Source organism: Neomonachus schauinslandi, chromosome X (genome assembly GCF_002201575.2).
Source record: "Neomonachus schauinslandi chromosome X, ASM220157v2, whole genome shotgun sequence".
Lineage (NCBI taxonomy): Eukaryota > Metazoa > Chordata > Mammalia > Carnivora > Phocidae > Neomonachus > Neomonachus schauinslandi.
In genome coordinates, this window is record NC_058419.1 from 67567474 (window position 1) to 67591974 (window position 24501).

At 41.0% G+C, this 24501-nt stretch overlaps 1 protein-coding gene, 1 long non-coding RNA gene and 1 pseudogene across 5 annotated transcripts in view; 2 read left to right on the forward strand and 1 right to left on the reverse strand.

Annotated features, from left to right (window-relative positions):
• Positions 1 to 4614: 4614 nt before the first annotated feature.
• ZCCHC13 (zinc finger CCHC-type containing 13) lies at positions 4615 to 5309 on the reverse strand. 2 transcript variants are annotated; one of them, XM_021686349.1, is made up of 2 exons: positions 5104 to 5241; positions 4615 to 5043 (listed from the first exon to the last, which is right to left on the reverse strand). In XM_021686349.1, exons 1-2 carry the CDS (start codon positions 5239 to 5241, stop codon positions 4726 to 4728), a joined length of 456 nt encoding a protein of 151 aa, XP_021542024.1. In that variant the 3' UTR covers positions 4615 to 4725. The 2 variants fall into 2 exon arrangements, with proteins under 2 accessions (XP_021542024.1, XP_021541949.1); XM_021686274.1 differs by having other exon boundaries at positions 4621 to 5309.
• Positions 5310 to 6916: 1607 nt separating this feature from the next.
• On the forward strand, positions 6917 to 7084 carry LOC123323579 (annotated as a pseudogene).
• A 4343-nt stretch (positions 7085 to 11427) lies between these two features.
• LOC110570553 overlaps positions 11428 to 24501 on the forward strand; it is a 56588-nt gene continuing 43514 nt past the window's right edge. The window contains exons 1-3 of one of the 3 annotated variants that reach the window (XR_002479736.1): positions 11428 to 11641; positions 21261 to 21404; positions 21836 to 22022. This is a non-coding gene — a long non-coding RNA (uncharacterized LOC110570553). The remainder of the gene's footprint in view (positions 11642 to 21260; positions 21405 to 21835; positions 22023 to 24501) is intronic. The other 2 variants (XR_002479740.2, XR_002479738.1) reach the window with 2 other exon arrangements.

Sequence of the window (24501 nt, forward strand, 5' to 3'; positions counted from 1 at the left end):
TTTTTATTATGTTATGTTAGTCGTCATACATTACATCATTAGTTTTTGATGTAGTGTTCTATGATTCCTTGTTTGCGTATAACACCCAGTGCTCCATTCAGTACGTGCCCTACTTAATACCCATCACCGGGCTAACCCATCCCCCCACCCCCCTCCCTTCTAAAACCCTCAGTTTGTTTCTCAGAGTCCATAGTCTCTCATGGTTCATCTCTCCCTCTGATCCACCCCCCCCTTCATTTTTCTTTTCCTACTATCTTCTTTTTTTTTAACATGTAATGTATTATTTGTTTCAGAGATACATGTCTGTGATTCATCAGTCTTACACAATTCACAGCACTCACCATAACACATACCCTTCCCAATGTCTATCACCCAGCCACCTCATCCCTCCCACCCCCTATCACTCCAGCAACCCTGAGTTTGTTTCCTAAGATTAAGAATTCCTCATATCAGTGAGATCATATGATACATGTCTTTCTCTGTTTGACTTATTTCGCTCAGCATAATACCCTCTAGTTCCATCCACGTCGTTGCAAATGGCAAGATTTCATTTTTTGATGGCTGCATAATATTCCATTGTATATATATACCACATCTTCTTTATCCATCCATCTGTTGATGGACATCTTGGCTCTTCCCATAGTTTAGCTATTGTGGACATTGCTGCTAGAAACATTGGGGTGTACGTACCCCTTCGGATCACTATGTTTGTGTCTTTGGGGTAAATACCCAGTAGTGCAATTTCTGGGTCATAGGGTAGCTCTATTTTCAACTTTTTGAGGAACCTACATACTGTTTTACAGAGTAAGAGCCCTAATTTTTAATACACTTTATTTTTTAGAACAATTTAGACTTACTAAAAAAAATGGAGAAGATAGTATAAGGAGTCACCATATACCTTGCACCCAGTTTCCCCTATTATTAACAGTTTTTAGCAGTATGATACATTTGCTACAATTAATGAACAAATATTGATACCTAATTATTAACTAACATCCATAATTTATTCAGATTTCCTTACTTTTTAACTAATGCCTTTTCTGTTCCAGGATTCCATCCAAGATATCTCATCACATTTAGTTGTCATGTCTCCTTAAACTCCTCTTGGCTGTGATCATTTTGATGCTTCCCTTATTTTTGATGACCTTGACAGTTTTGCAGAGCACTAGTCACATATCCTTTCTCTCAGAATTTGTCTGATGTTTTTCTCGTGATTAGACTTGGGTCACATATTTGGAAGAGAAAGATTGCAAGGTAAAGTGTCATTTTAATCACATTATATAAAGGGTACATACCTCAATATCACTCATCATCAATGAAATACAAATCAATGAGATATCATCTTACACCTGTCAGAATGGCTAAAATCAAAAACACAAGAAATGACAAGTATTGGCAAGGATGAGGAGAAAAAGGAACCCTTGTGCACTGTTGGTGGGAGTGCAAACTGGTAAAGCCACTCTGGAAAACAGTATGGATATTCCTCAAAGAGTTAAAAATAGAGCTACCCTACAATCCAGTAAACACACTACTGGGTATTTACCCCCCAAATACAAAAACACTAATTCAAAGAGATACATATACACCCATGTTTATTGCAGCATTACTTATAATAGCCAAATTATGGGAGCAGTCCAAGTGTCCATCAATAGGTGAATGGAGAAAAAAGATGCAGTGCATATATACACAATGGAATATTACTCAGCCATAAAAAGGAATGAAATCTAGCCATTTGCAATGACATGAATGGAACTAGAGAGTATAATGCTAAGCATAATAAGTTAGTCAGAGAAAGACAAATACCATATGATTTCAATCATATGTGGAATTTAAGAGACAAAACAAATGAGCAAAGAAAAAATAAAAGAGAGAAAGGCAAACCAAGAAATATACTCTAAACTATAGAGAACAAACTGATGGTTACCAGAGGGGAAGTGGGTGCGGGGATAGATGAAACAGGCGATGGGAATTAAAGAGTACACTTATCACGATGAGCCCTGAGTAATGTACACAATTTTTGAATCACCATATTGTACACCTGAAACTAATATAACACTGTATGTTAACTATGCTGGAATTAAAATTAAAAACTTAATTAAAAATGAGTATATACTATCAACATTATTTGTGACTCTGCATGTTGAAATTGATCACCTATTTTATGTAGTGTTTGTCAGGTTTTTCCACTGTGAAGTCCTATTTTTTAAAATTAAACTTTTCATTTTAAGACAATCATAGATTTACATATAGTTGTTAGAAGTAATACATAAATATCCCAGGTACCCAGTTTTCCCCAGTGGTAACATCTTATAATACAACAGTGCAATATCACAACCAGGAAAGTGGCATTGATACAGTCAAAATTCAGACATTTCCATCACCATTAGCATCCCTTATGTAATTCTTCTATACCCACACCCTCTTCCCTCTCACTCTCACTCACTCCTTAACTCCTGATGATCACTAATCTGTTCTCCATTTCTATAATCGTATGATTTCACAAATGTTACATATATGGCACCATACAGTATATGATTTTTGGTATTGGCCTTTTTCACTCAATATTATTTCTCGGGAGAATTATTTATTTGACAGAGAGAGACACTTAGGGGTTAGGAGTGTACCTGAGTTTATTTTGTTGCAACAGCACACAACGACAGAATCAATTTCTAGGAACCCAAGAGGGTCACAGAAGTTGAAACTCAGCTGCATTGAAGGGATCTTTTAGATGGGAATGAAGGATTACACATGAAGTTTTGTGGAAGTTCATAAAAGAATGTGGCTTCAGTTATAAAATCAGTTACATTTCTTTGACCTCATGGGTTCATAGACCAAAAATTGTACCCTCTACACTATCTTTTCTAATATAAATTCTATCATATCCTAGGTTTGACATGTAGTTATTATTTTCCAAATCATTTTTTCATTACAACTTCAATTATGGTTACCTCCCCAATCCCAGGTTTTATTTAGAATTTAAAAGTACCTTTTCCACTTTATAGAACTTTAGTTGTTTTTCAGATTTAATTTTTAAAAATAGATATCAGCATTTGAAACTGAACATTTTTATATCGGTGACAACACATTTTTTCAGAAACTCCTAAATATAAATATAATTTTCCTATCTATGAAAACGGGTGTTTTTTAAATTGTCAAAGTCCCAATCAGTGTTTAATGTTAACATTTATACTTTTCTTAGATTTTAAAAAATATGTAAGTCCAAACTTTGCCATATGTTTATGTCAACCATTTGCTGCGAGGGTTTTTCATTTCTCACTGCCCCCTCTCTCTCAAAGCTACTTATATACATTATACCCATTTTCTGGTTTATTTTCATTAAACTGTACACTCTATGTAGGGCCAGATAGAGATGTCTTTCAACTTTATTTGAAACCTGATGAAACCCTCTTACACTGTTGGTGGGAATGCAAGTTGGTACAGCCACTTTGGAAAACAGTGTGGAGGTGCCTCAAAAAATTAAAAATAGCTACCCTATGACCCAGCAATTGCACTCCTGAGTATTTACCCCAAAGACACAGATGTAGTGAAAAGAAGGGCCATATGCACCCCAATGTTCATAGCAGCAATGTCTTCAAGAGCCAAACTGTGGAAAAAGCCAAGATGCCCTTCAACAGATGAATGGATAAAGAAGATGTGGTCCATATATACAATGGGATATTACTCAGCCATCAGAAAGGATGAATACCCAACTTTTACATCAACATGGATGGGACTGGAGGAGATTATGCTAAGTGAACTAAGTCAAGCAGAGAAAGTCAATTATCATATGGTTTCACTTATTTGTGGAACATAAGAAATAACATGGAGGACATTAGGAGAAGGAAGGGAAAAATGAAGGGGGGCAAATTGGAGGGAGAGATGAACCAAGAGAGACCATGGACTCTGAGAAACAAACTGAGGGTTCTAGAGGGGAAGGGGGGGTGGGGGGATGGGTTAGCCCGGTGATGGGTATTAAGGAAGGCACGTATTGCATGGAGCCCTGGGTGCTATACGAAAACAATGAATCGTGGATCACTACATCAAAAACTAAATATGGTGACTAACATAACATAATAAAATTTAAAAATAAATAAATAAAAGCTAATGAGATCAGATAATTCAAAATGGTCAATATGTAATAAAGTTAAAATTACTTTGACAAGGTCATAGACATTTTCAGAATGAGCTTTATTTATCAACGAATCTCTGAGGAAATTTCACTTCCTCAGGGCACCTTGTGTATCTAAGACAGAACTACATGTCCCCTCTCCAGCATGTTCTATCCTTTTACCGGGTGTTCTTTTTTCTCTATAGCAATTTATCTTCACTGACACTCTGTATTATTTGTTAATAGATTCTAGGCCTGTGTTCCCAAACATGATCTTATTTGTTCACTGATATATCCCCAATTCCTCCAGCAGTGGATGGCACACAGTAGCTGTTAAATGTTAAATCAAAGTACAAAGAACCAAAAATCGCCTAATGACTGTCCAATAATCAGATTCTCCAGTGGCGCAGAAACACATTAATGACATCTAAAAGTGAACAACTTCTTCTGAGATTTTTTTTTCCAGCCCTTTCCTCCTTCAACATGGTAATTGAAGCTCACTGGCCTGGGAGTAGCCTCCATCTATCAACTTTTGGTCAGTGAAGAGGTTTCAGAGAAAATAATACAATTATCAATCAGCAAAAGGTCGGGGGGGGGGGGGGGAAAAAGGGGAAAAACTAACTGGTAGTCTCAATGGGGCATTCCCGGGCCAGATGTCCCGACTCGCCACAGCGGTAGCAGTTGACTTCACTCGTTTTGCTGCAGTTGATGGCCATGTGACCGGTCTTGCCACACCGGTAACACTTGACTTGGGTGCAGTCTTTCTGAATGTGGCCATATTCACCGCAAGAGTAACACTTGGGCTCTTCCTGACGGTCACAATCACGAGCCAGGTGGCCTGGTCTGCCACAAGTGTAACAGCACTGCTCTCTCTCTCTCTTCGGCTCACTACAGTCTTTAGCGATGTGGCCACTTCTCCCACAGTTGTAGCAGATGTCCTCGAGAAGGTCACAATTCTTAGCATGATGGCCAGACTCACCACAGCGGTAACAGATGTCAGGTAAGTAGGTGGAACTGCACGGAGAACCTCTACCACGGCCTCTGGCTCCGCGCCCTCGGCTCCCTCCTGCTCTAGGGCATCCCCGGGCCCAGTGGCCAGACCGCCCACACTTGAAACATTCGTTACTGCTCATGGCGGAGGTGAGATCTTACGGTGAGTCGGCCCACCACTGCCCCGAAGGCTCCAACGCAACTCCCCTTAGGGCGGCTTAGAAACAAGTGGCCGTTTTTCTCTAGGGGCCTCAGCAACGTCACACAAGGTTTGCGCACGGCCCCAATTATGCGTCACAGGCATTCCAGCTGCCCTTCCCCCCGCCCCCCGCCCCCCGCCCCGACTTTCCTACTACCCTTGAAGTCAAAAGCATGGCTGAGTGTTGATGTTTTCTGTTTTTGTTTTTGTTTTTTTAAGTAAACACTTGGATCTTTAAGTTTGTTTGAATCCTTCCCTGTTCAGAAAATATACCCTGTAAGATTTCTTATAAATAAGAATTATATCTTTGTGATCTAGTAGATGATGTTTTTACACACGTCCTATGGACATAGGAAAAACATGTATGAGATGTATCTAATCCAGTAAATGAAAGAAACAAATCATAGCAAATTAGACCAACCTCTTTGTTTTAAAAAATAAAATACAAATGCTCATAAAGATATAAGATACATAAAGTAGAAAAAAAAAGTCTTTAAAATGCCACAGTGACAGGCGTCTGGGTGGCTCAGTCGTTAAGTGTCTGCCTTCGCTCAGGTCATGATCTCAGGGTCCTGGGATCCAGCCCCGCATGGGGCTCCCTGCTCCTCAGGAAGCCTGCTTCTCCCTCTCCCACTCCCCTTGCTTGTGTTCCCTCTCTGGCTGTGTCTCTGTCTGTCAAATAAATGAATAAAATCTTTAAAAAATAATAAAATAATAAAATAAAATAAAATAAAATGCCACAGTGAGGGACGCTTGGGTGGCTCAGACAGTTAAGCATCTGCCTTAGGCTCAGGTCATGATCACAGGATTCCTGGATGGAGCCCTCAGTCCAGCTCCCTGCTCAGTGGGGAATCTGCTTCTCCCTCTGCCTCTCCCCCTGCCTGGTGCTCTCTCCCTCTCTCTCTCTCAAATAAATAAATAAAATCTTTTTAAAAAATAAATAAAATGCCACAGTGATACTTACTCACAATCTTGCATATGTTATTGAAGGAATCCTAGTTTTCAACATAATCGCCACCATTTGTTATAAAACATAACAGGATTGAAGCAGTCAGTATAAAGAACACATTATCACTTGGAAAATAAATTACAAAATCGTAATTTAAATATTGGGCACATTTCCTCTCTGTTGTTTTCCAAATTGTTTATATCTTATATAAACTGCATAAAGATTTATGGACATGTTCATTTATATAGATACAAAAGTAAGTATGGAATACTAGACACTGAAATATCAACCACAGCTATTTTGGGTTTATATGATTGAATGCAATTTTTTTTCTCCTTATTTTCCTTCTTGTACTTTACAACTTTTGAAATGAGTTTAGGTTATTGGTAATTTTATTTTATTTTATTTTTAAATTTTATTTATTTATTTGACAGAGACAGCAAGAGAGCACAAGCAGGGGGAACAGTAGAGGGAGAGGGACAAGCAGGCTTCCTGCTGAGCAGGGAGCCCGATTTGGGGCTCGATCCCAGGACCTTGGGATCATGACCTGAGCTGAAGGCAGATATGCTTAACCATCTGAGCCACCCAGGCACCCCGGTTATTGGTAATTTTAAAAACTCACAATAAATATTTTTCTTACAAATATTTTTCTTTAGATTACTAGTTAACTAGCTTTGCGCAGTGGCAGTATCGTAGCCAATGAGGTTTATCTGAGGCGCGATTATTGCTAATTAAATTACTAGTTAACTATATGTTTTGCGTATGAATTTTTTTTCTGGCAGGCAATACAAACATATTTGGTAAAACACAGACATAAGAATAGTATATGTAGCCTGTTATTGATTTATAATTTCATTCCATTATGACTGGAGAACATACTTTGTATAATTTCGATCATTTTACATTTACTGAAGCTTGTTTTATAGCCTAGCATATGATCTGTCTTGGAAAAATGTTTCTTGAGTGCTTGAGAAGAATGTTTACTCTGCTTCTATTGGTTGGAGCATTCTCTAGATGTCAATTAGATCAATTTGGTTGATAGTATTGTTCCAGTTTTCTATATCATTGCTGATTTTCTGTCTACTTATAGTATCCGTTATTGACAATAGAATATTAATTCTCCAACTATTATTGTTGGATTATTCATTTATCTATTTAATTTTGTCCATTTTTTTCCCCATGCATTTTGGGGATCTTTTGTTAGGTGCATTATGTTTTTAGTTGTTATAGTTTCTTGATGAATCATTTTTATCATTATAAAATGCTTTAATCTTTTAAATATTTCTCCAAGGTGTCACATTTCTCTCCAACCCACAACTACGCTAAAGCAGGTCTACATCATCTCTTGATCAAGTGATTTTCTAAAATGCAAAGTGGACCACATCACTCTCTTGCTTAAAATCTTTCTCTTCAATAACTACTAGATAAACTCCACTAGGCCCAAGAGAGGAAGTAATCTTCCCAAGATCAAATTAAGACCATGACAGAGCTAAGACTACATCCCAGGTTTCCCAACTGAATACTCCCTTTACTGTATGTACCACTGAGCAGGGTACTCTGGACTGGCTTATTCAATCTTCATTTAATTATCCTTCTTGTTTGAGAAGTTGGAAAGTCAAAAAGTCCACTTTCTATACTCACTTGCAGCCATAGTTCTGGAGGCAAAATAGGGTCTATCAATTAGAATCAACTCTTCAAGATTTGGAAGGCAAATGTGACATCTTCCAGTTACATTTTGCCTGTTCCTGACAAGTGAATTGTGCAGGCTTGCCACACAAATAACATTTTGATGTTCATTCATCAGCATTGTCTGCCAATAATCAGTTCTGGTGGTGACAGCAGCAGCTGTGGTTTTTCACTTTGGTTTTGGTGTACTCTTGAGGTCATGGATGCGGTTGTAGCCTCAAAGGTACTAGCGATTCTGGTTAGTTTTTACTTTGGTTTTTGTTTGTTTTGAGAGGTACTCTGTAAATTCTGCCCTAGGTGGGGCCGCCAGAACCATGATCCATGCTCCCAATTCTAATGGGGACCCCATTATCCTGGGCCCCAGGGTTCACACTCACGATCTTAGACTGGAGCCCACAGACCCAGTGGCACCACTATAATCCCACTTCTGGGAGTACTTAAACCCTCAAGCCCACATTCTGGATTTCCTAAACCCTATCTTAAGGGCCTCTAGGCCAAGAATCTCTGATCTGAGCCCCTGACCCACCCAAGACCCCTAAGTCCAGTTCTGGGGCTTTGGGGCTCAGATTTGAGCACACAGACACATTGAAGATGGCTTACACCAGCTTGGAGCCCCCATCCAAAGAACCCCACCAGACCAGGACCCCTACCTTTAATGATGCCTATGCATAGACTCACTCCAGGGTCCCTCAAGCCAAATGGGGATATTTTGGATTGGGAGGGGACTTCAAACCTGATCCTTTTTCCCCATCCCACCCATCCAAGAACTGCCCTCCCTCAGAAGCCCAAACCCTATTTCGAAAGGATCCTCAAGCCCCCAGCCAGAGGACAGGTCCCTACCACAAGGCCTCATATTACTCCTCCATGTCCAGCTGCCAGAAATCCATATTTTGTAGGGAGAGGGCAGGCTCAGGAGCAAAGCCGTCACCTGCCCCGTTTTTTCCCTCAGAAATTTTAAGTCTCAGCCATGTTCTCTGTTAGATGGTTTTTTGAAGGGTGGTGGCTCTAGGGGAGGCAGGGGCCTGGGTGGGGGCTGGGGAATGTGCTTACATGACTGAGGTGGCAGCAGCGGTGGTAACAGAACTCTGGTTGGTCAGTTCTGTATTCTTCTGGGAGTTATTCCTTGAGACTCCACCTAGAACCTGTTCCTCTTCTCCTTCCAAATAGTTTGTAGGCATGTAATTTTTTATATTAAATTCCTTCTTACATCTAAAATACAGATGGGAGGGGCGCCTGGGTGGCTCAATCGGTTGTGTCTGCCTTCAGCTCAGGTCATGATCCCAGGGTCCTGGGATTGAGCCCCACATCGTGCTCCCTGCTGGATGAGGAGCCTGCTTCTCCCTCTCCCTCTGTTGCTCCCCCTGCTTGTGCTTGGCGTGTGCTCTCTCTCTGTCAAATAAATAAATAAAATCTTCAAAAATAAATAAAAATAAAAAATAAAATACAGATGGGTTTTCTGCTCCTTACAGTGATTCCTGATTGATACAAACATCTCCCAAATTACAGTTATGACCTCCTTAAAAACATACACATCCTCTTAAATAACACATCTTTGCTCTATAACCAGATATCTTTATTGCCCATACACAAGACTGGATGGATTCTAGACCCCAGTGTATCTAAATTTGTGTCCCCTGGCTGGATTTTGTTGCAAGAGGTTTTTCTCGAAGTAATTTATCAGGGTGTCAATAAACAAATCAATCCCATTACTTGGTCTCTTAGCCATCTTGTTCACATATTCAAACTAATTAACTGTTAGCAATGAAATTAAGGCCTTTATTATATGAGTTTGTTACTGTACCATCTTGCCAGTCTCTGCTTTCCCATTACCTCATTCCTCAAAAATCACAAAGAACAGACAAATTCTTGTGCCAAAGTAGACTAGTACTATCATGGAAAAATTACTGGACTCTGAGAAGACAAGGATACTTATTTCCTCAGTTGTTTTATATCCTTGTAACAATAGCTTTTGCGAAGTTAAGTCCAGTTCTGTGTCAGATTTAGTTGATGTACAATTTGACAATGCAAAGCTATATTCAAGGGATTAATAGAGTATTCTTGATTGCCTCTTGATTGCCTCTTCTCCCTGCACCCCAACCTCAGTTCAGGGTATTCACAGGTTTCAAGAAATCCTCTGTGTTAGTCAGGATTCTTCAGAGAAGCAGAACCGACATGATATCTTTATCTATCTATATATGGATATTTATGACCATACCAATATGACACATATATATCTCCAACATGGCTATAATCATATATTCATAATTAAAATTATATATTTATATCTATCTGGGAAGTCCAAAATCTGGGAAGAGTTGATGTTGCTGTTCAAGTCTAAAGGCTATCTGCTAGCAGAATTCTCTCTTGCTTGGGGAAGGTTAGTCTTTTCTTCTATTCAGGACTTCAACTGACGGATGAGGCCACCCACATTATGGCAGGTAACCTGCTTTACTCAAAATCCACAGATTTAAATGTTAATCGCACCCAAAAACACCCTCATAGAAACATCCAGAATAACATTCGACCACATATCTGGGCATCATGGTCCAGACAAGTTGGCACATAAAATTAACCATCACGTCCTCTAAGAGTGTAGGGTGAGGGAAATAGAGCCTCAGAATGCTAGCCTCAAGTGGGTGGATACACTAGAGGTCTCCAAATTTCTCCTTTACCACTTCTGAGGAACTGCTTATGAACTGGGAAGTTCAGACAAATAGGTAGGCCCAGGACTCTAAGTATTTTATAGGATTCAAAATTTACAACTTGTGCCTCCTTTTTAAATTTCTCTTCAAATGGGACCATTGTAGATTAGGGAAGTTTTGTCAAAAGGAAGAGAAGTGGAAAGAGCAAGTAATTCCATCTGCAAGAATTATTATTGAGGTCAGACCTCATTTTTACACTACTTAAAAAATGAACGCTGTCCATTTATTTAAAAAGATAAAGATGATAATTAGAAACATGGAAAAATAGTTAAGATGACACATTGTTACAGCTTATAAAAATAAAAATATCGATGTTAAAACATTACATGTTTAAACAAAAATGTAAAAAACATAAAGATATGCTAATGGCATGAGGTTTGTTTTTGGAGTAATGAAAAATTCTAAAATCGTGGTGATGGCTGTACAACTCTGTGAACATACTAAAATCCATTGCATTGTACACCTTAAGTTGGTGCATTGTATGGCACAAAATTATATCTCGATAAAACTTAACAACAACGAAAAGAACGCAAAGAGCAAATAAAGGTAGCCAACGGGGAGACTTGGCAAGGAAATGGTGAGCTAAGAATAGGAATGGGATTGACGAAGGAAGGATGGGCTGCAGAAGGGATGGTGATGGAGGCCGGTGAGACCAAGGGGAGGAGAGGTGGAAGAAGCAGGATGGGCTAGGGCCCTGGGCCCTGGGGAAAAGGTGAAGAAGGCCCGAGGGTTAACCTCTGAAAGGCGGTACTGGGTGGGGGTGGAGAGAAGAGGGCGTACTCCGCGCATGCGCCAGAAGCATACTGCGGCGGTCCCGGAGAGGCCGTGCTTTAACTGGCGTCCTCGCTGCGGCTGGAGGCGCCCCTGGTTCTCTTTCGCCTGTCCAGTTCTACCTTGGCCTGTGCAGCCACCCTAGATCCGCGAACTTTGTGCCGCCGCTCCCTCTACCCTGTCTTGCGGCGGCCAGCGCTAAGAATTCACGCTACGACACTCGGTTCAGCCAGGAGGTAGGAGAAGAACATGGAGGGCGGGGGAGGGAACTCGGGACGGAGAGATTCTTGATCTGTGTATTCTCCCGGTTCACGAGAGGAAAAAGTGGGGGACAGCATGGGTGTCAGGCCTACAAAAGGATGTTGAGCGTTTACTTCCCATTGTGAAAGGATACAGACTCTAATCAGGGTTGAGGCACATGAGCGTCGTTGTTTTCATAACGTTCTGTTTAAAGATTTGGGGTTCCTCTTACGTAGCAGAAGGTGTATTTAAAGGATGGGCCTTAGTACTAGGCTCATCCAATTATGAGAGCTTTCTTGGCCTTTGTTCCGGGTGGTGGGTCTTACTAACGGAGTCTGAGGGTACTCCAGCTCCTCCCTGGGGGCCGGGGCGGATTCCATCTACATTTGCTCTCTGCGGTCACCTGCAGTGTTTCCACTTCCCTAGTGTATCACACGTAACTCCCATTAGGAAACGCTCGTGGTGTCTCTCCTTGAGTAGTGGGGCACAGCTATGGCGAGAAACACGTCCAGACGGCGTCAGGCGTGTGTATAAGAAGCGGAGGAGGGAGGGCAGGGAATTGGAGAGGACGGCCTTGGTGCGCATGTGTATTTGAGAGGTTGGGGAGGCGCGGGATCGCGCACGTATATTTGAGAAGGCCTGATGCGAGGGGGAAGGGGCCCCAGTTGGGGAGAGTGGGAGGTAAGCACGCGCAAGCTTGGGGCGTTGCGGGGTGGGGGCGGTGTCGAAAGCGTAGCTAAGAAAGCAAAGTTTCTAGTACACAGTTGGCAGCGGCAGTTGGGAGGGAAAGTGAAGGCGCGCATGCGTATTTGAGACGACATTGTGACGGTTGGCTTTAGGAGGAGAGAGGAGCGCAAGCGTATTTCAGACAGAATGACGGGGAGGGGAGGCGCGCGCCGTAGGTGTAATTAAGATTGCAAAATGGCGAGGGGGGAGGTAAGTTGTCTTTGCTTGGCCGTCTTGGGCTGGGGGCCCTGCAGAGAAGTAGAATCTGCCTTTCTGGTTGGGTGAGGGCATCTGCCGAGCGGGAGATGTCCTAGGCTGTGGCCAAATCCACGAGAAATTAACCCAGAATCTTAGCCTTTCACTGGCCTATTGATATATGGGTTTGAAAATGCCGAGGCGATGATGACTGTCCAAAAGGTTTCGGCAGCTGGCTGTGTGTAGGAAATGGGTAAAATGGGACCACTGGAGCTAGGCCACATTCCGGCAATACACATTTGGAGGGCTCTCTGTCAGACTTTGGGCCGCTGTACTCGGCTCTGGACACATTCTCTCATCCCATCAGAGTAGCAGAACACAGTGATTGCGGTATTGTTAGAATCTACTGTTAATGTTAGGCAGAAGCTCTTGATGTCCCCCACTGCAGAATATTGGTGTGAGGATTTGGCTGTGTTTCCAAGTGCTTGTTACACTTTAAACCTAGGATTTGGGCAAATGGTAATGATGGTATGAAGGTGACCTTTCCTCCAAATTATTTTTTTCTGTAAAACTTTAGCCTAGGGGGAAGGTTTTTTGAGGTAGCCGTACTTGTCGTGGATCTCAGAGGGCTTCAGTGAGGATCTACTGTAAATCGCTAAAACTAATAGTTTATCACTTAAATATGTAGCACAAAGGGCACAGGATTCAAAATAGAAGAGACCGTTCTTGCCCAGTAATCCTAGCTGTGATCTCATACTGGTCCTTTTCCTTCTCTAAGCCCATTTCGCTATAGTAATAATTATATTTAAACGTCTATAGCACTTAAAACTATAATGCCAGGTACTGGTCTAAGTGCTTTTACATGTGCCCTAACTCATTTAGTACTCTCGACAATCTTAAGAAATAGCAGTACCATTATTCATATTTTACAAATGAGAAATGTGGGGGACACAAGATTAAGTGGTTTGTCCAAGGCTTTACATCCATTTGAATGGCTGAAACTGGATTTTTATCCAGGTTGTGTGACTCCATAATTCTGTGCTCTTAAACATTATGCTTTATTCCCCTGAAATGAGGGTTCAAAATTTAAAGGACCCTTCTTTTATGATTTCAGATTTTGTTTGTAATTTACCTGTGCTGTTTAAGAAAGGAGACCTGTTTGCTCTTGGCTGCTTTTTACTCCATGCATTGTACAGGGTTACAGCTGTAGAAGACAAAAAGTAAAGAACTGTTGATTTGGAGCCTACCGGGGTGGCCATCCTTATCTACCCTTGTCTTCTATGCTTTTTGTTCTGCAGAGGGTTTAAAATGGCCGACTGCGGCAGGCTGGACACACCCTTCTTGTTTTGCCTGATTTGAGATCTGGTCAAATGCTTTGAGACAGCGGTCTTTTGCTGCAGTAGAGATTTTTTTTTCTTACCCATTATTAATATTTCGGTGTGTTAATACAAATGTCCAATAGTAAAGGAAAGGTTCTTGTTTTTTTCTTATAATAAAAGACTGAAAATACATGCATTTCTTTTACTATTGGTTAGGATGGATTCACTGAAGTGCAATTACTGTCAATGTTTTTAACACTCCTTATGTATTGACAGATTTCATTCTGAAAAGGTCGTACCAATTTTTACTCACAAGCATTGAGTCGTGTTTGTTTTGAAAACTATATGTTATGGATAACAACCAGTATTATTTTAATTTTGCATTTCTTTGATTATTAGGGAGTTTGGACTCCTTTTTCCTCCATATACTTCTTAGCAGTTTCATTTTCTTTCATGTGATGTTAGTTCAGGTCTTATACTGATATATCTGTTGCAGTTTCAGTTTACTGTTACTGTTACCTATTTGAAAGTGTTCTTCAAATTAAGGCTATTACTCGAATTTCTGCAGTGTTACATATTCCAGGTTATTGTTTGCCTTTTAATTTTTGTTTTTAAATTTGGGGTTAGAGATTCGAAAGCAAGTGGTCAAATCTCTATCTTCTGTTTTGTGATTTTTCTTCCATTGTTTAAGTTTGAATAGTTCTCTCAATCTAGAAATTTGGTAAATATTCATTGTAGCTTTGTTTGAGGGTAACCATCAAGTTTGCGGAAAAAGGATCTGTAATTTCACCACCCAGAGATAACTCAGTGTTTATAAATGTGTTCACGTCTTTTCATTCCCTGCATTTTTCTACAGTTGATCATATATTTGTACTATTTTATGTTGGGTTTTGAGTTTAACATTATAACATGCATTTTTCCACGTTAAACATTCTTGCAATTGTCATATAATGGTTTCATGATACCTTGATGTCTGGAAATATTTTTAAATTTTCAGTATTTTAAATGATGTAATGAATGTCTTTTCATTTTCATTTAGTTTTTATTGTTTATCTATTTTGAGTTATTTCTTTATAGAATAGAATTCCAGAATTAGAATTGTTCATCAAAAAGTTTGAACGTTGTAAAGACTTGCTATAGTAACGTTCGAAAAAATTATGTCATTTTTTCTGTACCCAGTTATTTAGGTATTTAGAAAAATCTTTTTTGCTACCTTATATGTAATAGAATGGTATCTTTGTTTTACCATCCATTTCTCTGATTCCTGGTGAGGCTGGATTCTCAAATGTTAATTATTAGCTCTTCTCTTTGTGAACTATTCGATTTGGGTCTGAATGTTATGTATTTGTAAGAGCTCTCTATTATGTGTGCTGTAAAAGGATCTATTATCCCTTGTTATTTATTGCAAATGACAAATGCGATTTGTTGCACATACACTCCCGGTATATGTTGCCATTGAGTCTTAAGAAATGTTTGTGATTCCAAGGACAACTGCTTTGTGGGATACATGTCAGATTCTTGGTAGCCATTTTGAGATAACATTTGTCTGTCCTTTAAACAGATAGCCATGTCTTTTTATTTAAAAAGAGAGCACTCTTGAGTGCCGCATAGCATTGGTACGTCCTGGCTATGGGTGTGGAAAGAAGACATGGCAACATTTTGTCCCTAATAAGAAACCAACTTAGACAAGACACAAAACAATAGAGCCCTCTCCCCCATCCATTCTGGGACTGATCTTATTTTGAATACTTAGGAGTGATCTGGAGGAGGATATGTACATAGTGTAATGTCCACATTTATAGATAACACTAAGCTCTTTGGAGGTGTAAAATGCTAGGAGGAACAAACTGCAACGCCTGAGAAGGCATTGTAAGTGTGGGCTGACAGTGGCAGAATGGAACAGTGTAGGCAAGAGCAATATGATGACTTTAGGGGGAAATAGCATGTTAAGCATATAAAAGTGGCCTCGGAGACACTGGGTCCCAAGACGGGGATCTCAGTGTAAATGGCAGCAATCTATTGATGTCATCAGCTCAGTTTGCTGGTGCAGAGACGGAAGAGCCATTAAAACCCTAGGCCTTATTAGGAACGGTATGGGACACAGGAAAAAATCCATCCTGTCTTTGTATAAAACCATCTGAACCAAATGACTAGTTAACACTAGTAATCTCTCTTCAAGGAGTCTCTTACTATCACTCAGTGTTGAAAAGTGGTTGGGAAGAGTGTATTACCTCCTTGTTTCATTTTTCTTATTTATTTTGTTATTTATGATTAGGTAATTTAGAATAGATATTCTTAAAGGTTTTGGGGTGAGGTGTCTTAGAAGGTTTCCTGAAACTGGGTCTTTTATTTGTGGTTCAGAGAATCTGTTTAATTTTATTTATTAAGTAAACCTCTCTAAATTACCATTCCCAATACATGGGCTCTGTACTATCTCATATATTTAATAACATTCTAATTTTTACTTTTTCAGTGAAGGGTAGGGATTATAGGATTTAGAGGTGTCAAGTGATTTGTTACTTACTGCTTTTTGCTGTCCAGTTACACTGGGTTAATCCAGGTAGTCGTTAGCCCCCATTTTTCAGCATTTTGTTAGTTGCAGATGTTAAACGAGGCTTATTGCGTGTGTGGAGGAGGTTGACAGATGTATAATAAGCAAAACAAAACAACAGAGCTTGTATTGTAGAGGAGGTGGTTGAGAAGATCCTTAACAGGATGGCTCTGCCCATCCTAAGCGTGGGAGTTCCCAAACCCATCTCTGATCAGGAGTTAGGGAGAGCGTGGGTATTTGAAATAGCCTAAAAGCCTTTAACCTTTGATTTCTACAATTTGTTCCTTCTCTCTCTTGATGTTACAGCCAGCAGCAGCCTGGAGCAGCGCCCCCTGGAAAGAAATTTTACATCGGCCATTATAATACAACCTGATAAGTGTTGTAGCACTTACCAGGTTGTATTGTAATTGTCTGTGTATATGCCTGTCTCCCTTCCTGTGTTCTCAGTTAGACTGTAAGCTCCTTGAGGGCAGGGACAGTGTCTTCTCCAGAGCCCAGCCTGGCACATTAGTAGGCCTCAGTAAATGTTTATTGGATGAATAAATGAATGAGTCATCAACAAACATTTATCGTGTGCCTGCTAAGGTGATCTCCACAGGCTCTGGACTGTCAACTGTTTATTCAAAATGCATGTGGTCAGAAACGTGCTATTTCTTTGTGGTTATGCATCTAAAGAGTTTTTCTGAGATAATGTTGTTTTTGTGTTTGGATTTCAGTCCTTGGTATTTACAGATGTTGCTAGTGTTGCCCCTGCTGACACACTCTTCCTTGGTGGGACCTGGGTGGTAGCTGCCAGATAAGGAGCCTCATCCTCACTGCCCAGTGTTCGCTATCTGTAGACTCATCCCCTTTCCACTTCTCCTCAGGTCATCCTTCAAATGGTGTTCCTAGGTAGGGCTGCACGTTCTAGATCAGGGGTAGGCAAATGCAGCCCATGGACTGCCTGGTTTTGCAAATAAAGTTCTTCTGGAACACATGTTATTTGTTGATATTTTGTCTGAGGCCTTCCCGGCCTGCAACAGCGATGTTGAATGACTACATCAGAGACCTGGTGGCCCATAAAGCCTGTCCTTTACCGAAAAAGATTGCCTGCCCAGCTTTGGATCATTACTCGACTGTGATGGTTTCATATGCCTCTCCATTCACCAAAGATATTTTTAACGTCTCAGAAACTCATTTATTTACCTCATTCATTATTGCTTATAACAGGTCTTTTTCCTATTTTACAGGTGGGCCAGCTAGAACACACTTCAAACTAGATTGATTATAAGGCCTCCACCAGGGTCCGACAGTTAGTCAGTTATACCATGTACTTCAGCATCAAGTTTGGAGTTTCATCTCTAGAAATTCCTTTTGTTAAATCCTAACCTGAAGACCGTGGCCATATCATACCTTGGTGCCTTATCCCTTGCCCCCCCCCTTTCCTGCACAGGTCTTTGCAATGAGAATATGGAAAGTAACAAGTTAATGTGAGCTAAGGCAGAAAGGTAGGCCAAGGCAAATGTTTACGGGGTCTGAATGCTAATACACAAAGAAATGGGATTTCTGAAATAGTCACTTACTTAGACTTCATACAGTTAGGGAGCCTGGACTTCCAAGAGCTTAGGGCCTTCCCCTTTACCCTCTCTAACCTTCCACACATTATCTTGGAAACCTGCCTGTGGGTGTATTGTGATTCATTTCATGTCATTAAAAAGTTGAGAGCTCCCAAGTCCAATTCAAGAAAGCTAGATCTAAAAAAACAAACAAACAGAAAGGAAAGAATATAGGATAGTCTCATTCTAGGAGTAAAATGGTGGGAAAGGCCTTTACAGCATTGTTTTTCAAGCTGCTTGTTGGATTTTCCCCAGCATTTTATTGTGAAAAATTGTAAATGTACGTATAGAAAAGTTGAAGAACTGTACATTGAAAATCCATCTACCTACCAACTGGATGTTGCAATTAACATTTTGCTATATTTGCTTTATTGTGTATTATCCATCTTTGTCGGATAGGTTTTTTAAATGTTTGTGGTGGTGTCCATTTTGAGCTCATCTGTATCTGACCCACATGGTACTGAAAAGGAGTTTCTTTTTATTCTTATCTGTATTTCCCAAGTGGGAATGGATACTACTGCAGCCTAACTATGTATAAGCAGATCTGCCTGGTAGTGAGATTCCAGGGAGAGAAGCCATTTGACGCCTGAAAGAAAATGTTTACAGCTCACTGTTTACTGGAAATGGTAGGACAAGAAAAGATGGAAGTCCAGGTCCAGTGTCAGTGAATCTTTCCAATCAAATATTGCCCTACACTTCATTCACTTCACTGCCTGGGGGGAGGGGAACAGGTCGTTTTCTGAGCAGCTTCTGCTTGGTTCTTAGACTTGAAGGAAAAACAACAAAGTCACATCAGAATGCCCCCTAGGTGATTAAGGATTAGCACAACTCCTTGGAATTTTAGCAGATGGATTTTTAATTTGGAATACTGTCGAATCATATTCTTTAGGACCTTTTCTATTAGCAGTAGCTGCAGAGTCAATTTGGGAAGCAACCATGAACTGAAATCTTAATTTCTCTTCATCATGAACATGATAATGGTAAACGTTACCTGTTTGTGTCTGTCTCCCTTCATTTAAGCTCAAGGGCAGAGACTGTATCGTACTCACCTTTGTAATTCTCATAGTAATAAATGTTTGAATCATTGAAAATGTATTGTTGCATTTAATATCTATCACATGGGCAAATTTAAAAAAAAATGTTATACTGATGTTGGTGGGGTTATCCAGTTTCAGTATAATCCTTTGTAGGGGCAGTTTGGTAATATATAATGTGGCAGAATAAAAATTGTATGTCTTTTTGACCACACAGTTTCATTTTTAGGGATATACCCCAAAATATTCTAAAGAAATCCTAAAGAAATATTCTAAGGGTATTCTAAAAGATGTAGTTACGGGAATGTTTACAATGTTCATAGCAATAAAAAATGGAAAAAAAACTTACCTCTTCATGAATAATCATTTGGGTAGATATATTTTGATGTATTCATGTAATATTACAACATGGCATTAAAAGTAAAAATAGTCTTGTAGACGAATATTTTACTTGGAAAGATGTATCAAGTATATTAATTTAAAAAAAAGCTAGAGAGCAATAGTATGGTTTTCATCCAGTTTTTGTGAAATAAAAATTCATGTTTGTTTGTGTACGTGAAAGTAATTGGGAGAACATACCCCGAGTGTTAAACTTTCTGGGATTCTGGGATTTTTTTACTTTCCATCTTAATATATTTCTGGAACTTTTTTCACGGTGTGCATTTATGACTTTCACAGTTAGACAAACATGGAAAGTATTTCCATTTTGAAATTTGTTGACCTAAACAGAAGTGGAATAAATTGGGCAGCAAGGGGGCTGGAAACTGGAGTAGTTTAGTTTAGTTTAGAAGAGAGCTAGGTGGAGTGGGAGAAGGGAATGGAAATAAGATCTCTGTCTTCAGAGAGAGGTGCTAACTACCAACTACTCTATTCTTGGCTCCTTAGTGCAGGCATTTCATGGTAAGGTGTCTACACTGACATTTGCCATTTATTTCCCAATTAGGCCCGGTACAAATTTCTCTCCCCTTCTTGTCCCTCTGGGCTGTAATAAGCTCAGGAATTGCCGGCGGCAGCTGCTGCTTGTACGTGTGCGGATCGTGCTCTAGTAACAGCTGCTTTACTTTATCCAGTAAAGAGATGGCTCAGACTCATCAAGTCTCCTGTTCCCCTTCCCCAGTGCTTGGCAGCGTGAAATCTTCCCCACTTGCAGCGGGAGAGCTTTCTGCCAGGCTCTCAGGATTAGTAGTAGATTCTAAGACATTTTTGCTGATGGGGAATGCAGTAGTTAAAAATGAGCCCTGAGAAACTGCTCCTTGAATTTTCCTGGGGTTCAAGGGTTGTCTGCCTCTCACTGGGTAACAGGAAACCTAGTTGCATTTGCTGGTACTGCCAGCATCTAATGATTTTAATAGCTTGGGCTTTGGGCCATTGCTGAATTGCCAGATTTCTGGGTTGCTTTTCATGCTAAGCAGCTAGGGACTGGGAAACTTAGTGGCGTTAGGCTGCTTTCTTAGAAAGAAAGGACCCCTGGGGATCTTTGGCTTATCCTGTGTGGGTCTTAGGTCTCAGAGTCCCAATCCTTCCTAGTGGTTGAGTCTTGGGAGATAGGGGAGTAACCATTGCCTCACCTAGCTCCCTTTGATCATTTTGATAACCTGGGCAGCGGATAAGGCAATAGATACGTTTAATTCCTTTCACACACAGGTAAAGTGAGTCCTGGTGGGAGTTGAGATTGTGAATGACAGGCCTTGGCCCAGAGCCCATACCTTTCCTCATTAGTGTGAACCAAATGCCATCCAATGACTAGATGGAGGTTTCATCCACTTTTAGGGAGCTCTTTTTATCCAGGATTACAGAATGGAGGGTCATAACTGCCAGACAGAAAAGGGCCCCTAAGAAATCAAGTTTACCCCCACTCCGAGGTAGGGATATTGAAGTCTAAAGAGGGAAAGACTTGCAGGCAGCTAGGCAGATCAGCATGAGTTAATATCTGAGTTCTAACACTTTGATATAGCCAGTTACTTGGTGTCTCTGTACCCGAGTTACCACATTTAAAATGGATACACGAATTCTTACTAAATAATAATTGTAGGCATTGCAACAGTCTGCCAGATAAAGAAGAGAGCAAAATCTGAGGTCCATGGTGTGGGCTGGATGACATGACCAAGGTGGTAAAAGTAAATTCAAAGCTGTATCTCAAACCTTGGCTATTCTGTCTTAACATTTCTTTCTTCTTCCTTCTCTCTATCCTACAGGTGACACCCAAGTGTGATCAGAAGCCATGCCACTGGTGAAGAGGTATATTGAGCCCCGCCTGGCCCAGTGAGGTTACCTGAGAATTGGGAGAGGCTTAGATCAACATCCTGCACATCCTGTTATCAAATCATTGTGAAGTCTTGGTAAGTGGCTAGTGGCTTTGGCAGGCTAGCCCAGTTGGTGGGAAGGGGCAGGGAAGGTGGTCTTAGTAGGTATTAGGCGATTACTTGATAGTTTCCCCATCATGGTATGAATAAAAAAGGTCTTAAAATGTTCAGACTACACTAGAAAATAATGAGCCTAACGTTTCATTTTTTTCATTCTCCCATTTTTGCAGATGGGCGAATTGCTTATCTTGCCCAAGATTATAGCTAGTTGATGTAGGAAGTGGATTTGAATGTAAGCCAGTACTGTGTCTTCTACCCAGTGCTTCCTCTAGGTCCCATTTGAGTCCAAGGAGGCCATGTGAGACAGAAATGTTTTTTATTCCACACCGAAAGATTTTTATAATAGCCTCTGAGGTGGTTCTTGCCCAATGAAGTAAATGTTCATGGTGTAAAAAATTTTTATGCAGAAAATCACCTGGGATGCCTGTTAAAAATGCAGATTCCTGGGCAGCCAGAAACCTTGTCATTGGTCAAGAGCAACACTAAGACCTACCTGTCACTTATATTGAGGCTTCCTGCCCAGTGGGTTCATCAGCAAGCCAGAACGAATCACCATTGCCATGGTTGTCCTTGTGAGGCAGTTGGGAAGCCTTGGTAAGTCGCCGGTGGTTTGGGTGGGGGTCCCCCAGTTGGGGGTAGAGAAGAGATGGTTGTGATGCAGCGCTTCCTCCCTTCCTTAGACAGTTATTAAGTGCTCACTAGTTGCCAGAGACTATTCTAGATATTAACAGAGTTCTGCCATCGTGGAACTTTCATTCTTGTGAGAGTAGACAAAGGAATAAAGAACGAGTAAAAGCAGAAAGTATCATAAATGTTGAAGTTTTTCCATTACGGTATGAAAATTGTGTTAAAAATGGGTAGGTTAGACTAAGCAACACCTTGTGTTTTTTCCCCACTTCCCATTCTCCCTTTTTTGTTTTAAGATTTTATTTATTTATTTGGGGGAGAGAGAGGGAGAGCAAATGAGCACACACAAGTTGGGGAAGGGGCAGAGGGAGAAGGAGAGAGAGAATCTCAAGCAGACTCTGCACTGAGCGTGGCGCTCGACGTGGGGCTCGATCCCACGACCCTGGGATCATGACCTGAGCCAAAATCAAGAGTCGGATGCTTAATTGCCTGAGCCACCTAGACTCCCCCCACCCATTTTCTCTTTTAATACTTGCCACTGTCTTTCAGTACATTGGAGGCTGAGCAAGGTGAGTATGGGGCGGTCATAGATGATGAAAGCAATCTTCTTCCTTTTTGTAACCCCTCAGTAGGCTGAATTGGGAAGGATGTCTTTCGGAAAGTGTTTGAGAGAGTCTGCCAGCTCTTCCACACGAGTGAACATGTAGCAGAAGAGGGGGTCCTCTCGGTGATTAAGGTAACACAGTGATTAGGTAAATAGGGGAGGAAAGGATGACTGCCCTGACTCCTGTCAGGGAGGCTCGTAGAAATGTCCTTTCCAGGGGACAGTACCTTTAAAGCCTGCAGTTTATTCCGTCGTACATCCTCCTCAAAACAGTTGGGGTAAATTACATGCTTACCCAGTCTGTGATCACCCCTGCAAAGGATCAGGACTGAAATGGTTCCCAACTAAACTGGGTCGCATAAGTTACATGTCACAGATAATATCAACATGACACTAATTATTCTCCCCTTATGGGGAGAGTCTATTCTTTCTAACCAGATTTGTTGGGAGTTTTTATCAGACAGTGGAGCTACATACATCTTGTCAAAAGTCAGCTCATAGCAGAGGCTCATCATTTCAGCAGCAGCCAAGTATATAGCACTTTGGGTTACTAATTTCAGAGGCAGCAGGGTCTTCTGGATTGCATTTAAACCAGCTGGACTAGTATTCATTTTTGGCTCCTAAGGGGTCCAGCCCCTGATAGGCTCCAGGGACCACTTAAATGATCCAGAGTTAAAGTGGGCAGCATATATAGTATGACCATCCCTGGGCTATCTCTGTAGAGGCCCACTCCTACTCTAAGCTTTTTTAAAGAATGCCAGATCATTCCTTGGTGTCTGCCATTTTTCATAAAAGTAATAAAGGTCACCTTTTCCCGTGAGGATGGTCTTGAGATGGTGCCTTCATAGCATAAGGTTCCCCATATGATCTCTGGAATACTTGGATAATTTCTACTGACAGAATTAGATAATTAGCCTGTGCTGGGAACCTGAATGATAGGAAAATTGTCTTTTCCCTAAGGAAAAGCCTGGGATAGCCATTCATACAAAGGGAGTTCCCATATTCTATGTCCTTCATGAGAGAGAGAGAGAGCACAAGCAAGGGGAGTGGCAGGCAGAGGGAGAAGCAGGTTCCCCACTGAGCCGGGACCCCGATGCAGGACTCGATCCCAGGCCCCTAGGATCAGGACCTGAGCCAAAGGCAGACGCTTAACCGACCAAGCCACCCAGGCGTCCCCCTTCACAGCTTATTTTAAAATGACATTGGTCTTGTATAAGGATATGAATGTTAGCATGCTGTCAAAAACCAAGTCTCCCTATCTCTTTCTCTATATGGGCCAAAAGGGATTATATAAATCTGGCTTTTGCTATCTGAACCTCAGTTCTTTCCCTAGGGTTTCCCTATTCCCATTATCTGCTCTTTATTTTTGTGACAGCAAGTCTGTTGTGGTTTTCTTTTTTTTTTTCTTTCTCTTGTCGTTCTCTTTAGGCTAGCCATCACCCCTGTAGTAGCACCCACGCACAACTTGTGAAAATTTTCTGCCGGAGGTCATAGAACAGTAACAGTGATTAGCAGTTAATTATAGGTGCCTTTTATGTTCTAGGCAAGGGCTTTGCATGTATTTGTCATCTCATTTTAACTTAACAGTAACCCTGGGAAGTGTGATTTGTTCCTACTTTACAGACAGTAAAGCTGAGCCCCAGAGAGGTGGTGTCGCCAGCATGCCACAGGGAGCCAATGGCGGAGCTGTATGTGTCACACTCCAAAGATCTGAACTACCTTCCTGTCCTTGAAGCACTAGATGTGAGGAGTGTGTTCTTCATTGTTGGGACTTCCTGCCTCCTCATGGGGCCCTTGTCACTGTCTTCTTCCGGGACACGGGGGCACACGTGAAGGGTTTGT

Coding starts and splice junctions, on each gene's coding strand:
- ZCCHC13 (XM_021686274.1), bottom strand. CDS start 5,241: ATGAGCAGTAACGAATGTTTCAAGTGTGGGCGGTCTGGCCACTGGGCC.